This window comes from Apium graveolens, chromosome 10 (genome assembly GCF_009905375.1).
Source record: "Apium graveolens cultivar Ventura chromosome 10, ASM990537v1, whole genome shotgun sequence".
Taxonomy (NCBI): Eukaryota; Viridiplantae; Streptophyta; class Magnoliopsida; order Apiales; family Apiaceae; genus Apium; species Apium graveolens.
Window position 1 is genome coordinate 47451273 of NC_133656.1, and position 18063 is coordinate 47469335.

Genomic DNA, 18063 nt, shown 5'->3' on the forward strand with positions numbered 1-18063 from the left:
AAAAATCCTATTTTAATTTCTGAAAATTTATTTTTATTTTGAAATTCATTAATTTAATTCTAAAAATTTATTTTAATTCAAAAATAAATCCAAATTATTTTGTTAATTAATTTTAGTTGATAATTAATTATTTAATTAGTCAATTAATTTAAATATTAATTGATTAATTAATTTAATTAGTTATTAACTAATTTTAATTGATTATTTAATTAGATTTAATTATTTAAAATTGATTTAAAAATTTCTGAAAAATAGTTTCGAGCTTTAAAATATTATTTTAAATTATTTTCCAGGCTCGATAAATCTTATAAAATTATTTTAGGGTGTTCGAACCCTATTATTTTATTATTAAATGATTCGGAGATTGTTTTTTATTTCGAAAAATGTTCAAAAATTCATAATAAATCAACCGTTCGTTTGTTTAATACGAAACGAACACGTACAGACTCAGAAAAATATTTCGCTTTCAATAAAAATACTTTCGAGACCAAAATCCTTTTTGTTTCGAAAGGTCGCTTGTTTTACGAATCATTTTGAGTCGATTTTTGATCGAAAAATCATATTTTGACCTGATTTCAGTTTTAAACTTATCGAGTCGAACCTTTTGACGAACCGAGTCATATGTGATATGAAATATGTGATATATGAGTTATGTGCTTATGTGCTATGTGAATTATGTGCATATGTGGGTCAAGATTCCTGTGTTTGGCTGATATAATTATGTATGGGCTATCGTATGGGTAGATGATAGGATTTTTGACGCGTAGTTCGTCGAGTGATTATCGATTAGACGATTAAAGTATTATGTTTTAATTATAGATACGAGTCTTTCAAGACGATCAGGACTAGATGAAGTGGATAAAAGCTAGAGTTGAATAATATGGAATAGTGGGTTGCAGCACTGCATGAGCAGCAGGCCCAAGAATTAGTAGAATAAAGATGGTGATGTCTTGAGACAGAATGTCAGAATAGATGCGATGTTACGAGTGTGACTAACTGCTAAAAATCTCAAAGGCAAGCACCCTAACCTCACTTATCATTCAAGTGACATTTATTTCGATTCATATTATGCAAGTACCTCTAACTTCACTTATTATTCAAGTGATATTTATTTTAAAATTTATCATGCAAGTATTGCTTTCCCTATTCAGTTCGGAATAGATAAATGTTTTACATATCGCTGAATTAAATGATTCTGTTTATGCAAGTACTCTTCTGCTGTTCTATGTTCAGAATAGCTAAGTGATTTTACTTATCAAATTACTGGATTTACAAATGTTTTGGGTTTTGAGAAAATGAGTTGGTTTTGCGAGTATTCCTGCCCAAGTAAATGGGGGAATAAAAGTTTTTAAGGGTGTCGAGTATTATGACCCCTTTCAATAAAATGTTTTTAAGATTGGATGGTTGCGTAAGAGGCCGTGACGGCGGTCCAGTGTGAGCTATGTGTTATACAGGATATAACACCTTGCTAGGCCGATATGTGCCTTGGGTGCCCCTTTGTTTAGTTGGATATGCTTAGGCATACCGGTGTTGCTCCGCGGCTGATCACCGGCGGCAACACACCGTCGTTCGAGGATTCCAATCTAAATTATGATATTGTTTTGATATTCATAGAATAAATGATTTATTGACTGATTCTGTTTTGGATTAAAATTACTGATTCTGTTTTGGATTAAAAGTGAACTGTGGCTTTGATTCAATTTCTGATTCATGCTGATACTTATGTTGTTGTTAAATATCAAATGTGGTATTAGTACAGATGATTGGGGTTGACTTCAGTATGGAATGTTGTTAGCATCAAAGTTCGTATTGATATCTAATTTGATATGACAACAAAATAAGTATAAATCTCAAGAGTTCGGTTTTGAGTAAAGTTTATGATTCAATCCATAATCATTGTTTCATGTTATTGTGGTTTACGATATTTCCGTAAATACTGTTTTACGAGTTTTATTCTCGTTATGATTCAAAGTATTGCTGAAGCACGTCGCTGGAAAATATAAAAAGGGTTTTTGAATACAATTAAGGAATCAATTATGGGGTTCCACTACTATAATTTTATGATTCAGCAATTATGATTTTTAAATGTTCTGCGCTGAAGCAGATGTCGGTTTTATATCAAACGACCCTATATTTACTATAATGATCTTGCTGAGCATTTCTTCGGCTCATACTTGCCTGTTTTTAAATTTAACCTCCAGTGAGGATTAGCTTGCGCTACTTAGCTGCGAAATTCGAGGAAGCAAAGAAGAAGCTCTTGGAAGGTGGTTGGTCCAGGGTTTACGAACTAGTGTAAGTTTTATTGTATAAAGTTGTTTATATTATATTATATATAGTTGTATATTTTATTTGGGCCTAGTATACTTCATTTCGAAGTTATACTAGTGGGTTTAGTTTTGAGTTGGAATTTATTGAAAAGAGTTTTAAAAGAAAGTGAAAAATTTATTTGTGGAATTTGGATATCTTGTTTCTAGAACTGTAACCTTAAAAGATCTTGGATTAGTTTGGGGTCATTTATGATAAATATCTTCCGCTGGCATTTAATTTTGATTAAACAGGTTATTTTGGATTGAGGTTTCATAGTGACGACCAAATCTTCTGACCTCGGATTTGGGGGCGTTACAGGTTGGTATCAGAGCTGAGGTTATAGTAAACTAGAAACGAGAGTGTGTAGGAGTGTGTATAGCTATGTGAGGATGCTTGAGCTCATATCGAGTTCCTGTTGGACTATCGAATATAGTACCAACGAGTAAGTTAAGATAGGCAGATTCGTTGGAGATGGGTGTGTTGAGCTGGATGAAACTCCGGAAAGCTGCAAACTTCTTTGGTAAAATTTTCTGAGGCTACTACGTTTCGACGACGATGGAGATTATCGATATCCTTGGAACGTGAAGAAGTGTCTAGAAGTGGGTGACGATTCAACTGGAGAGTTCAAATTGAAGATAAATATTAAGACTTTGGCAATACCTTCTCTTTCTATAATTCCTTTTGACATCTCTCAAAAGAAGTAATTGTTAGAGGATATATTCCCTAACACTCATTTTCAATCATAACTGTGTTTTAAATGTGCCAGAGGTTGTCATGAAGCCTATTTTTCAGGTTTTGATAGCTCTGCCAAGTTATGATAATTTAACTTCCACTTTTCTTATTTGGTGGATAGTTTCTTGGTGATGTGACACCACTTGCTCATTTGGTGTCAGAATTTTTGTTCTCTGGATTTCATTTCCTTCAGAAATATAATCTTTGAAATCTTTTCAGTTTTATTCATTTGATTTTCAATTCCGTTGATATTCTTTTATTCTGACTGAGATGAACAACCCTAACTGTAGGGGACACAAGGTATACCTGTCTGTGTGATAGGAGTTGGATGGGACGCCATCACTTGTGTGTATTGTGAATACATGAAGGTTAACAACCTTTAGTAGTGTCCTAGTTTGGGCACGCAATACCAAGTTCATTTGATCATATTGATCTCCCGGTTATTCTTTTATTTCAACAATACTTTTTCTCAAATTCAGATTTTGGTTCCATTATGGTATCAAATTCTTTTCTTTTTGAAATTTCATGATTTTTATCATCTCAAATATTCGAAGGTATGCCAATAAGATTAAGCTGAGTTATCATTGTCAAGTCAAAGCAGGGTTATGTGATGGAACTACCAAGAGCAGCAGTGGACTGCGATGCGGTTATAATATTAGTGGCGTATAGCGAAGTCAATCCATTTCTTTATTTCTCTCTCTATCTTTCTTTCTTTTCTTCTCTTTATCTTTCTCTCTATTCTTCTTTCTCGCGATCAGTAAAAGTGATTCTATTGAGAAATTGAACAAAAGGTATGTGGAAGGAACAATGGTGTGGAGTGAAGCTCCCGTGATAATTGTGTGGTATAAGGAATTACGGTGTTATTTGGAATTTTGGAAGAAAGTTAAGTAAGCAGTATTGGAAAGTTGGTTAGAAAACCCTAAGTGTTGTCTTCTGCTGATTCCGAGGACGGAATCCTTATAAGGGGGGTAGATTGTAATATCCCATATTTTCAATATTATTATTATTATTAATTGGAATTATTTATGTGATTTTAGGTGAATTTTAGTGAATTATCTGATAAGTGGAATTGATGTTTGGGTGTTTAGATGTGATATTATTTGAGTATTTGAATTATTATATATCCAGAATAAAATATAGATAATTGTGATATTTTTCTGGTAATTTTTGGACTGTTAGATTATTTTATATTAATTTATGAATTATTAATTATTTTCTGAATAATTACCAAAATTATTTTATAAAGCCGGGATTCGTCCAAATTCAATCGTTTTTTGCGTTTTTACAACCCGAAACTCTTCCGAAAACTCCTTCCTAACCTAATCGGGTAATTCCGGACATTTTCCGTGTTTTGACTTTTTCGATTCGGATTACGGTTTGACCCGTGCGCGGCCCGGCGCAATATTTTCGATACGATAGTTATTTCGGTAATCAATAAAACCCGTATTTTCGAGAGACGGGATATTTTTATATTATTCCCGTATATAATGTTTTATAAAAAGCTCGGTTTTGATAATTATCCAATTTTGGTATTGAATCAGATCGTTATTGCAGTTACTTAGCGGCTAAGCAACTAATTTAATGATCCAAAACGATCCAAAACGATCCAGAAAGATCCAATATTCCATAAATATAAATAGCCTATTTCTTATTTCGTTTATTCCGTTTATTCATTTGCAACCAGTTAAAACACCGTAAATACAGAGAAAAACCAGAGAAAACCGATACGTTCCCGAGAATCAAACACACGAACGAAGGCGTTATCGAACTCCGATTCGGACCTGCAGCATATCAAAACGAAGCTCTTGAAATCTTCTTTCTGAATCAATCATCAGTTTCCTTCCAGAAATCACAGTAATTTTCTTATTTAATTATTTATATTCGAATTATTTGATAATTAAATTACGAATTTTTGTTCTTGATGTTGTTGATGTGATTTGATGCTTCTATGTTGTAGAGCATGTTTTTCTGGTCAATTTGGTATATTATACTTCAAAAATAGAGTTCGATATCATATAGAAATAAAGGTTTTAATTTCTGAAAATTTCTTGAATATGTGTTCTTGGTGTTCTTGAAGAGTTCTGATAATCAAAGTCAGTTTTGAAGGTGTTATTGAACACCAAATCACAAGTATGAATAACCAAAATGAATCACAGACCATTCTCTATCATTTTATATCATCAAATCGTACCAAAAGTTGTTAAATTGTAAAATCGATTTTTAGGGTAATATTCGAATTTTTGGGGGTTTATGATTTAGTGGTTTTTGATTGTTTGTGATGACCTGAGTAGATTATAAACGTTTCTAGAATTAATTTGAGCTCTTATTCGTTTGATTTGGTTGAAGAATCGCTAAAAACCGAAGTTTCCGATGAGTTCATCGGAAAATCGAAGCTTTTGGACGCCAAACTTGAATCAGGCGATGATTCTGAATTCTGGGTTGACATAGTTGCTTGTACTGCAATTTGGAATTGATTCGGTGTTGAAATCGATCAAAACAGACTCGTGTGGATCCGTTCTGGGTATTGCCGGAGTTTCGCCGAGGTCACCGGAAAACCTCGCCGGTTTCTGGGTTTTCCAGGAATCCGGCGGGTTGTTCTTGGCGACCCGGCCGGTTTCTTGGCAACCCGGAAGACGACCCAACCCTGACCCGGTTTTGATTCATTTGCCCCCAAATCAGTTCTCTAAAAACATGTTTCTGAATTTCTATTTTAAAAATAATTCAAAAATCCTATTTTAATTTCTGAAAATTTATTTTTATTTTGAAATTCATTAATTTAATTCTAAAAATTTATTTTAATTCAAAAATAAATCCAAATTATTTTGTTAATTAATTTTAGTTGCTAATTAATTATTTAATTAGTCAATTAATTTAAATATTAATTGATTAATTAATTTAATTAGTTATTAACTAATTTTAATTGATTATTTAATTAGATTTAATTATTTAAAATTGATTTAAAAATTTCTGAAAAATAGTTTCGAGCTTTAAAATATTATTTTAAATTATTTTCCAGGCTCGATAAATCTTATAAAATTATTTTAGGGTGTTCGAACCCTATTATTTTATTATTAAATGATTCGGAGATTGTTTTTTATTTCGAAAAATGTTCAAAAATTCATAATAAATCAACCGTTCGTTTGTTTAATACGAAACGAACACGTACAGACTCAGAAAAATATTTTGCTTTCAATAAAAATACTTTCGAGACCAAAATCCTTTTTGTTTCGAAAGGTCGCTTGTTTTACGAATCATTTTGAGTCGATTTTTGATCGAAAAATCATATTTTGACCTGATTTCAGTTTTAAACTTATCGAGTCGAACCTTTTGACGAACCGAGTCATATGTGATATGAAATATGTGATATATGAGTTATGTGCTTATGTGCTATGTGAATTATGTGCATATGTGGGTCAAGATTCCTGTGTTTGGCTGATATAATTATGTATGGGCTATCGTATGGGTAGACGATAGGATTTTTGACGCGTAGTTCGTCGAGTGATTATCGATTAGACGATTAAAGTATTATGTTTTAATTATAGATACGAGTCTTTCAAGACGATCAGGACCAGATGAAGTGGATAAAAGCTAGAGTTGAATAATATGGAATAGTGGGTTGCAGCACTGCATGAGCAGCAGGCCCAAGAATTAGTAGAATAAAGATGGTGATGTCTTGAGACAGAATGTCAGAATAGATGCGATGTTACGAGTGTGACTAACTGCTAAAAATCTCAAAGGCAAGCACCCTAACCTCACTTATCATTCAAGTGACATTTATTTCGATTCATATTATGCAAGTACCTCTAACTTCACTTATTATTCAAGTGATATTTATTTTAAAATTTATCATGCAAGTATTGCTTTCCCTATTCAGTTCGGAATAGATAAATGTTTTACATATCGCTGAATTAAATGATTCTGTTTATGCAAGTACTCTTCTGCTGTTCTATGTTCAGAATAGCTAAGTGATTTTACTTATCAAATTACTGGATTTACAAATGTTTTGGGTTTTGAGAAAATGAGTTGGTTTTGCGAGTATTCCTGCCCAAGTAAATGGGGGAATAAAAGTTTTTAAGGGTGTCGAGTATTATGACCCCTTTCAATAAAATGTTTTTAAGATTGGATGGTTGCGTAAGAGGCCGTGACGGCGGTCCAGTGTGAGCTATGTGTTATACAGGATATAACACCTTGCTAGGCCGATATGTGCCTTGGGTGCCCCTTTGTTTAGTTGGATATGCTTAGGCATACCGGTGTTGCTCCGCGGCTGATCACCGGCGGCAACACACCGTCGTTCGAGGATTCCAATCTAAATTATGATATTGTTTTGATATTCATAGAATAAATGATTTATTGACTGATTCTGTTTTGGATTAAAATTACTGATTCTGTTTTGGATTAAAAGTGAACTGTGGCTTTGATTCAATTTCTGATTCATGCTGATACTTATGTTGTTGTTAAATATCAAATGTGGTATTAGTACAGATGATTGGGGTTGACTTCAGTATGGAATGTTGTTAGCATCAAAGTTCGTATTGATATCTAATTTGATATGACAACAAAATAAGTATTAATCTCAAGAGTTCGGTTTTGAGTAAAGTTTATGATTCAATCCATAATCATTGTTTCATGTTATTGTGGTTTACGATATTTCCGTAAATACTGTTTTACGAGTTTTATTCTCGTTATGATTCAAAGTATTGCTGAAGCACGTCGCTGGAAAATATAAAAAGGGTTTTTGAATACAATTAAGGAATCAATTATGGGGTTCCACTACTATAATTTTATGATTCAGCAATTATGATTTTTAAATGTTCTGCGCTGAAGCAGATGTCGGTTTTATATCAAACGACCCTATATTTAATATAATGATCTTGCTGAGCATTTCTTCGGCTCATACTTGCCTGTTTTTAAATTTAACCTCCAGTGAGGATTAGCTTGCGCTACTTAGCTGCGAAATTCGAGGAAGCAAAGAAGAAGCTCTTGGAAGGTGGTTGGTCCAGGGTTTACGAACTAGTGTAAGTTTTATTGTATAAAGTTGTTTATATTATATTATATATAGTTGTATATTTTATTTGGGCCAAGTATACTTCATTTCGAAGTTATACTAGTGGGTTTAGTTTTGAGTTGGAATTTATTAAAAAGAGTTTTAAAAGAAAGTGAAAAATTTATTTGTGGAATTTGGATATCTTGTTTCTAGAACTGTAACCTTAAAAGATCTTGGATTAGTTTGGGGTCATTTATGATAAATATCTTCCGCTGGCATTTAATTTTGATTAAACAGGTTATTTTTGATTGAGGTTTCATAGTGACGACCAAATCTTCTGACCTCGGATTTGGGGGCGTTACATTAAGCGTATCTCATGTTTATCTTTGAATTATATAAAAATGCCATGAACCCTCGAGTACGTATTGCAAAGTGGTCTTATCATGATAGTATATTAAAGTAATTCGAATGCGAGGATAAAAGAAAGGGTAGTTATAACTCTTGGTTGATTCTCTTGATTAACATGCTGATGATTCCTAAGTATTGATATCTCATCCTGATACTTGAACCCCTATAGAACATTACCTTGAACCCTAAAAGCCAGATACTTATCAAAGTGATTCCTCATTGATTGATACCCCTCTTTCTTATCCTGAAGCTTGACAATTCTGATATATCCTGAGTTAAAGATCATTTCTGCATACCTTAACACCCGTAGTATTCATGAAGCTTATCTTCGATGATCCAACACTTGAACCTTGATGAGAAACCATTGCTTAAAACCCAATTTGGCATTACCCTTTATAATATCCAATAGCCTCACTAAATCCCCTTGTCCAATCTTTGATATATGAAAACCATTCAGTTACTTTAATAGAGTATAGTTTTATGAATCATGGCCCTGAGATTCAGTACCATATTTCCCGTGTTTCGAGTTGATCTATAATCCCTTGATAAAAAAAATGTTTACTGTAAAAGAGATTTTGTTATAAATCGGCATCAGTTTTTGAAATAAATAAAATGTGTGTTTTTAGTCCCAAAGGGGGATAAATGTTTTCTTTGAATAGTGGATCTGGACTGAGACGCGAGTCCTTTCCACACTTATATTAGGCTTAAAAGTTGCCTAGGGATTCCCATTAATGTTTTAGAACCCAGCGAGGTTCGGGATTACTTCGCGGCTGATCACCGGCTGTAATCCGTAGCGTCATAAAATAATTTTGATTAAGATATGATTTCTTTTAAAATTGTTTTGATACCAACAAAATGATGCCATCACCCAAAGTTTTATCTCTCATTATCATTGGTCATGTCCTCCCATTGACATTCTTTAATATATATCTCTCGATTTATATTTTGTATCGTATTGTTTAGCACTTGTTGAGCATTCGGCTCACTCCTTGCTTTACCCTGATATTACAGCTAGCAGCTATGGTTAGATTCAAGCAGATTGCCCGTAAGACCTGTGATGTTGATGCCTATGTTCGAGCTCAGGTAGAATAAGTGATAGTAGTTTGTGTGAGGACTCGGTATTTAAAATCAGTTGTAATAGATGGTAGTGTTGGGCTGTTCCAAACCCTAAACTGTAAGATCTTGGATTTGGGTATGTTTATTTATTATTAAATGTTGTAATAGTTATATTTAATTTGCTGTTTAAGTTGGGGTGTGACAAAACAGATCAAAAACCGGTTCAAATATACAAAACAAAAATAAGTAGACATAACCTTCTACCAAATTAAGAAGAGAATAAGCTATGCATTTCTATATGTGCAAATATATGTCGATGTATTGAATGGATATGTGTAACAAAGAGAAGAAGCTATGCATTTCTATATGTACAAATATATGTTCATGTATTGAATGGATATGTGCACAAAGTATAAGACACAAATGACTACATAATCATCACAAGTGTTATAGAGAACATCACATGATTAGTCCTATGGAGTGATTCAAAATGATACAGATATCTAATAGCAATATGAGAAACAGAAACATGAAAAGTTCTACTTACAGATGCTTTGTCATAGGTGCTGAGCCCAACACCGATGGCAACAACAGGAAGACCCTGAATATTATACGAGAATAAGAGAACCGGGCTTGTAAGTTCTGAACTGGAATACTACAGTAATCTCAAGGGGCCAAGCGTGCATTTGAAATTAAGGTATAATAAAAGGAAAGAAATATCTAATAAGTAGAAGGAGTACCTCTTTTGTATAACCTAACATTCCTACAAGTTGTGAATCACGCACAGCTCTATAAAGATCTACAGGAACTATTGGTTTCTATATATGAAAAACAATGTAAGTTACCAAGCGAGTTATCCAATATCAGCCATTCGAACAAACTTATCTTATAAATTTTGTTACAAATAATTATATTCCAGGATTTTTTGCGGAAACTTTACAGAAGAGACTAAATTTGCATAGGGCAATTAACATCTAGAGTACATACAAATTAAACCAGAAAAGAAAATTTGTTAGCTTCGAATATAAATAATTTGTGTCTGGTAGTTTTGAGGCTTCTTAACCTGTTGTCTTGCTGATAATACAAACCTGAACACTGGCTTGCGAAACTGAAGGAGTGTTAGGGGTATCAAAGTTGGCCTTCTTGTACCTCTCTAAGAAACTCAGTAGTAAACTCATACAAATATACTCAATAAGGCATTAGTTGGGAGGCTAGGAAGCATATTGAGGTAGTATATTTCTATTAAGGACCTCCTTCTGTCGGAATCACAAGCAAGGTGCATCTATAGATAAATTAACAGCCTAGAAATCCATAAAAAGAAATGAATTCATAACAATGCTCAAGAATATTACAAACAATTAAAATATTGAAAAATTACCCAATGTAGAACACTACTGAAAACGATTAAAAACATGAAAAATTGCACAACTTATATTAACATGCTCAATGTATTATGCACAATAAGAACAATCACTCAAATAATTAAAAATTAAAAAAATTAGGTTTTCAAATTGAAACCCCCAATTCTAAATTAGGGTTTAAAACTTACTTAATTCAAGCTTTAACCTCCAACTCAGACTTGAACCCCAACTTGAACCCCGACTTAAACTTGAACTCCAACTTATCTTTAAACAGACATCACAGAGAGAAATGAGAGCAGAGAGAGAGAGAGAGAGAGATAAGAGCCCACAGAGAGAGAGAGAGAGAGAGAGAGAAGACAACACAAGGGAGATACAACATTCCACACAGAGAGATAGCATATTGAGAGAGTGGTGGGTGTTCTTGGATGAGAGCACAGAAGAGTGAGAGACGAGAGAGGGGACTTTTTGTTTTAATGTTACGATCTGTGTTTTATGTTTTATGATTTTGATTTTGATTTTTAATTTTTTTTAACTAAAAAGAGGGGAACATTTGGTTGAAAAGAGGGGGGAATATTTCTAAGGAAAAAAATAAGGGGAAATCTTTAAGAGGGAATGAATTATTTGGTTAAGGGGGGAAATGGGGAAGGTGCGCTGATCAAATTTTTTAAAATAGACTTTTAACATCGGTTGGGCTAAAACACCGATGTTTATAAACACAAAAGACATCGCTTGCTCAAAATGATGTCTAAAACACCTTTTACATATGTGCAATAAGCAACCGATGTCTTTGAAGCGATGTCTATTCTACTTTTTCTAGTAGTGTTACTTACAGCCTGTCAGTATATTTTGATGGATAATAATTAGAATTTCGAAAATTTATTTATTTTTAAACGGCTATTTTGGGCAAATTTCATTGGTTACTTTATTTTACTTTTAAATTTTTAACCATTTATTTATGAGAAAGTATAAAAGAGTATTTCTTTTTCATTTTTACTTTTATCTTTCTCAAGCAATTTCTACTAACTCTCTTCATCTCCAAAGCAAAAACCCTCTTTCTGCAATTAATTTTAATCACAACAATGGCACCAATAGTCAAGATCATGTCTCAAACTGGGTTTGTATATGAAAATAACAACTTCGTAGCATTGGTGAACAAGCAGATTGCTGCTTCTGAAGACTATCACAAAATGATGGATTTCATTCACAGTTGCAAACCGAGTTATGCTATGCTGGAGTCTCCGGTCATCTACTGTGAAGTTGTTGAGGATATTTGGACTACCGACGTTTTCAATTTTAGGGACAAAACCATTACCTTCTCTTTCAAAGGTAAGGACCATTGCATTAATAGTGGTACGCTATAAGCATTCTTTAAACTGCCTAAAAATAAGACTCTTGTTCCACACACAGACACAGATATGAGCAACATGATTACTTCTATGAGTTATTCTCTTAATCCCTCCAAGTTAGGTGAGGTTAGGAGAATGGGCCTTAGAAAAAAGTGGAGTTTTCTCTATGATATTTTGTTAAAGCATTTTTTGGAAAGATTAGTAACTTTGATGTTGTTAGCTATTCTATTGTTAACATGCTTTTTATGCTTTTGAGTGATAAGTATTTTAATTTTAGTAAACTCTGTGATGTATGAGTTAGGATATAAGCTAGGAGATATAAAAAATATCTAAGAACATATATTATGCTAGATTCTATATGTTGCTAGCTAACTTTGTTTCTGAAGATCTTATAATTGAGAACCCAACCAACAAGCTTGATTATTGGGGTCAAGAAAGGAGAGTTATTGATGACTTAAACAGGGAAAATCCTCACAGTGAGGTTCCCCTCATTTACTTGCCAATCATGGAGAAACCTCAGGGAAGTGGGGTAAACACTTCTGTCTCTACTTCTACCCAGTCACAAATTTCTTTGCAAACAACTGTGGCTATGGCATCTGTGATAGTGACCAAACAGGTGCCTACCCAAGCCATACAATCAAAAGTTTCTAAATCCAAGTCAAATAAAACCAACTCTAGTCTCTCTCAAAAGAAACTGGTTTTAAAAACTACCAAACACCAAGAGGGGAGTGTGAAGGGGAGTGAGGCTGGTGAGGGACAGGGTGAAAACCAAAGAAGCCCTAAGAATAAGGAGAGTGAGGTGTGTGTAACCCAACCTAGCCACACTAAAGTTTCCCAACAAACTGTAGTGATTAATAAGGAATCTAGCTCATTACTAGTTGCATCCTCCCAAAAGGATGTGACTATTGAACAAAGCTCTCAGCCAAGAGCACATGCCAAAAGGGTTAGGGACACAGACCAACCTCAAACTTACATAAGAAAGAATAAATCCAAACATACTGGGCATACACATGGTGCACACACCGTGCAAACTGCAGTCAAAGACTCAGTTATAACACCTTCTCAAAGTCAGATTGATGTGGCTCCAATAAATGTGGAGTCACAGCCAAAATTTCTTACAATAGAAGCACCTCACACACAAAACTCACCCACTAACTCTTTTGATGTGGACATAATTCACACATCAATTCTTGATTCTCCATCTTTAACTCTCATGGAGAAGTCAAAACCTCAAGCAAGTAAGCATCATCTTTTGGATGATTTGTTGGCTCACTTGCCATTTCTTTCTGATTCTACTGAGAAATCTGCGCATAATCTCAAATCAATCACCACAGATTTTATAGTAGTTTCAACTCCAAACTCTACCATTTATTCTCTCTCGACGGATATTCTTCATCCGTCAACTAGTGATTGTATCTTGATGGATGTACTTAACAGCAGTCATCCGTTAAATTTCTCAACTACTGTTTCGACGGGTGTCTCTCATCCGTTGAATATCACTACACCACTTAGAACATCAACAATTGTGACAAGTGCAGATGATCTAGTAGTTGTACAATCACTAATAGGATTGAGGGAAGGGAGTGAACAGAGTGAGAGGTTGAGTTGCTCTCAGGCAAAAGGAGAGGAAAAGAGTGAACAAATGCAAGCTACTTCTTCCAGCTTGGGAAAAGTGAGTGAGAGGAGTCCCACCTTAGATGGTGAAGGTGAGGGTGTGAGGGTGGGAAGCTAAGGGGAGCCCTTGATGCAAAAATAGAGAGAAAATGAGAAAAAATCAAGTACAGGTGATATAAGGGTGGAAACCATTGCTAGTGAGTCAATGAATGTTAGTGATGCAGAAGAAGAGAGATTATATCAGAAAATATCAAGCTATTATAGATTCTATCTCTTTGGATGCTGAGACATTTACTCATCCTGTTCCAGCATATCAAATTTTGGATGGACAGGGAAATGAGGAGGATGAGAAGATACTTAACTTGGTGCACACAACAGCTTCTATGCTAAGGGCCAAGGATGCAATCAACTCTCTTCCACCTGCAGCTGGAGATGATTTTGAGTTAGATATTAGTGAAACATTTGGGGATCCTTCGAATGATGACGAGAATTTTATGGACATAGGGGGAGATGCAGGTCCTAGCTCAAGTACAAGCACTCCAACATGGATGTTTAGCAAAGACTGTAGTCAACATCATTTCAAATCAACTCTATTCCACATTATCCATCAGACTCAAACAGCTCTTCAAGCCACTACAGATGCCAGCACCAAGAGTCTTCTTCAAGCACACCTTGAGTCTCTACACTTGCACAAAATTCATTCTCTAAAAAAAGTCAAGATGTGACTCAAATCAAGACAGAAATTGGACAAGTCAAGAAGGACATCACTAAAAGATTAGAGTTTATCCTTCCTGACACTACAATGAGAGACATTAACCGACAACTCGGGAAGGATTCTGACTTAAGTAGCAAGGTTGCTTCTTTGGACACTAGGCTGAGAGCACTATAAACTTCAATCACTAAGATCCAACTCAATCAAGTTCACCAGAAACTCCTTCTTCAGAAATTGGTGGTTGCACAAACCTCAAAGCCTACTGAACTTGATATTAACAAAAAGTGGAAGACAGATGCACTTACCCAAGGTAGTGAGGGGGAGAAGGATTTCATATTCAAGTCAGTAAAGTGATTTTTCCAGCAATTACTTTCTCTAGGCCACCAGTTCTGAATATCATTGACTTGATCAAAATAGAAGCAGTTGAACTGGAGCTGAAAGAAAAATGGAAAAAGATTGATGAGAAGATTGAAAAGAATTTTTCTCAAATTGCAAAACCAGAAAAACTAGTGAAACATTTCACCCAATTAAGACCAATTTCAATCAATGAAATGAGCTTAGGGAATTTGAAAAAAGGTCAATGTAACGCCCCCAAATCCGGGGTCAAGGGGTTTCGTCGTCACTATGAAACCTCAATCCAAATTAACCTGATTAATCAATAAACAATTTCCAGTGGAAGATATTTAGCATAAATGACCCCAACTAATCCAAGATCTTTAAGGTTACAGTTCTAGAAACAAGATATCCAAATTCCATAAATAGATTTTCACTTTATTTTAAAACTCTTTTCAACAAATTCCAATTCACTACTAACCCGCTATTATACCTTCCAAAAGAAGTATACTAGGCCCAAATACAATACACAACTATAATTTAATATAATATAAAAAACTTTACACAACAGAACTTACACTAGTTCACAAACCCTGGACCAACCACCTTTCAAAAGGTTCTTCCTTGCTTCCTCGAATTATGCAGCTAAACAACACAAGTTAATCCTCACTAGAGGTTAAATTTGAAAACAGGAAAGTATAAGCGAAAGAAATGCTCAGTAAGATCATTATAGCGAATATATGGTCATTTTGATATAAAACCGACATCTGCATTATAGCAGAACATTTAAAATCATAATTGCTGAATCATAAAATTTTAGTTGAGGAACCCCGAAATTGGTTCCTTAATTGTGTTCAAAATCATTTTGATATTTTTGGGCGAAATGTTTCAGCAATACTTTGAATCTTGACAAGAATAAAACTCGTAAAATAGTGTTTACGGAAATATCGTAAACAACACTAACAAGAAGCAATGATTATGGAGTGAGTCATGAACTTTATTCAAAATTGAACTCTTGATATTAATACTCATTTTGTTGTCATACCAAATTAGATATCAATACGAACTTTGATGCTTACCACATCCCATACTGAAGTCAACATCAATCATCTATACTAATACCACCTTTGATATTTAACAACAAAGTAAGTATCATCATAAATCAGAACATGAATAAAACTGCATTTTACCATTATTTCAAAACAGAAACAATTGATAAATCATTTATTCTATGAATATCAAAAATGATATGATAATTTAGATTGGGATCATTCTCCGACGGACGTACTATCACATGCTGATCAGCCCGTGTGATAGCACTGAGTCTTGATTCATGGAAACATGACCCCAAAACACGAGTACTCAAACAAAAGGCAATATACCTGCCCGTGGCAAAAAATATGTCATAATATTCCATGTGACACTTAGAAATAGCCCTCCGCTGGACCGTCCGTCCCGGTCACTTACGCAATTATGATCCAATCTTAAAACCTTTTATTGAGAAGGGGTCATAATAATCGACACCCGAAATAATTTTGTTCCCCCATTCACTTGGGCAGGAATATTCACAACCAAATCATTTTTCTCAAAATCCAAAACATTTATAAATCCGCTAATTGGATAAGTAAAAACAGTTGCCTATTCTGAACATAGAATAACATATGAGCATTTACATAAACAGAATTATTTAATTCAGCGATATGTAAAATATTTATCTATTTTGAGCTGAGAATAGGGAAAGCAATACTTGCATAAGAAGATTTAAAATAATTATCACTTGAACAATAAGTGATGATAGGGATACTTGCCTTTGGGATTTAGTAGTTAGTCACACTCACAATGATGCATCTATTCTGACATTCTGTCTCAAAACTTCACCGTCCTTCTTTTCAACACCTCACTCATATGCTGCTCTTGCGATTACTAGAAGCCAGATATCCAATACCATTCCATCTCATTCTTTATCCAACACCTTGTCCTGATCACTCGAATGATCCACATTTATAATTAAAAGATATAGATTTAATCGTCTAAATGATAATAACTCGACGAACTGCGCGTCAAAATCCTATTGTCTACCCATATGATAACCCGCACACAAAGAAGATAGTCAAATACAAGACTCTTGACTCATGTACGCACGTAATTCACATAGCACGTAAACACGTAACTCACGTATCACATAATTCATATCACATATGACTCGGTTCGCTAAAAGATTCGACTCGATATATTTAAAACTGAAATCGGGTCAAAAATATGATTTTACTGATCAAAAATCGACTCAGACTGATTCGTAAAATAAGCGACCTTTCAAAACAAAAGAATTTGGGTGTCGAAAGTATTTTTATTGAAAGAAGAATATTTTTCTGAGTCTATACGCGTTCGTTTCGTATTAAACGGACGAACGGTTTATTTATTAAGAATAAAATAAGAATAAACGGGAATAAATCAATTAATATTAATATTAATTGATTTTTTAATACCAAAAATATAATTTTTAGAAGCTTAAAATAATTTTTTAAGGTATTATTTGAATTAATTATATATAATTTATATTTATTTAACTATTTATAAATAAAATTAATTGATTAAATAATTTAATCAATTAATTAAACCCAAAAATAATTAACTAAAATAAATTGTAAATAATTAAAACAAATATGATTTTTTGAAAATAATAAAGTAAAATTATTTCTGGGAATTTAAAAGAATTCAGTTAATTATTAAATAATTAACTAAATAATTTCTGGAAATTAAAATGGATTTTTGGAATTTACAAAAATAGAGTTTTTGATTTAGAATTAAAATAAACTACAAAAACACTTTCAGAATAGAATTTTGGGGAAATTAAGATCAAAACTGGGTTGTACAAGTCAGCCAAACGGGTCGGGAAGAACCTTCACGGGTTCGCATGAACACCGCCGGAAATTCCCGCAAGTTTCTGGGAATTCCCAGATTCCGGTGGCCGGGGAATTTGCCGGCGAGGTCATTCCCTCCCCAAAACACGCGTCTGGGGCTGGTTTTTCAACACGAATAATTTGGAATCAAAACGGAAGTCTAATCCTAACAAAAATGTTCGCAACCAGTTGCCAGAATCGGTTTTCCGATCAAAACCGAAGAAAATCCGGCGACCGGCATCCAAAATCCGGTAAACCTTCAAAGCACAACCAAACTTAACTTTTAACATCACAAATCAATGCTTATATC

The 18063-nt window shown here is 33.9% G+C and overlaps 1 protein-coding gene across 1 annotated transcript in view; it reads right to left on the reverse strand.

The window, feature by feature from the left end:
- The window catches only part of LOC141690558 (uncharacterized), a 33103-nt gene extending 22438 nt beyond the window's left edge, over positions 1 to 10665 (reverse strand). Inside the window, exons 1-3 of the mRNA XM_074495349.1 lie at positions 10576 to 10665; positions 10228 to 10305; positions 10035 to 10088 (exon numbers count right to left, since the gene is read on the reverse strand). Of these exons, the coding sequence (XP_074351450.1) occupies positions 10035 to 10088; positions 10228 to 10305; positions 10576 to 10665 (222 nt within the window). The remainder of the gene's footprint in view (positions 1 to 10034; positions 10089 to 10227; positions 10306 to 10575) is intronic.
- Between the last annotated feature and the right edge of the window lie 7398 nt (positions 10666 to 18063).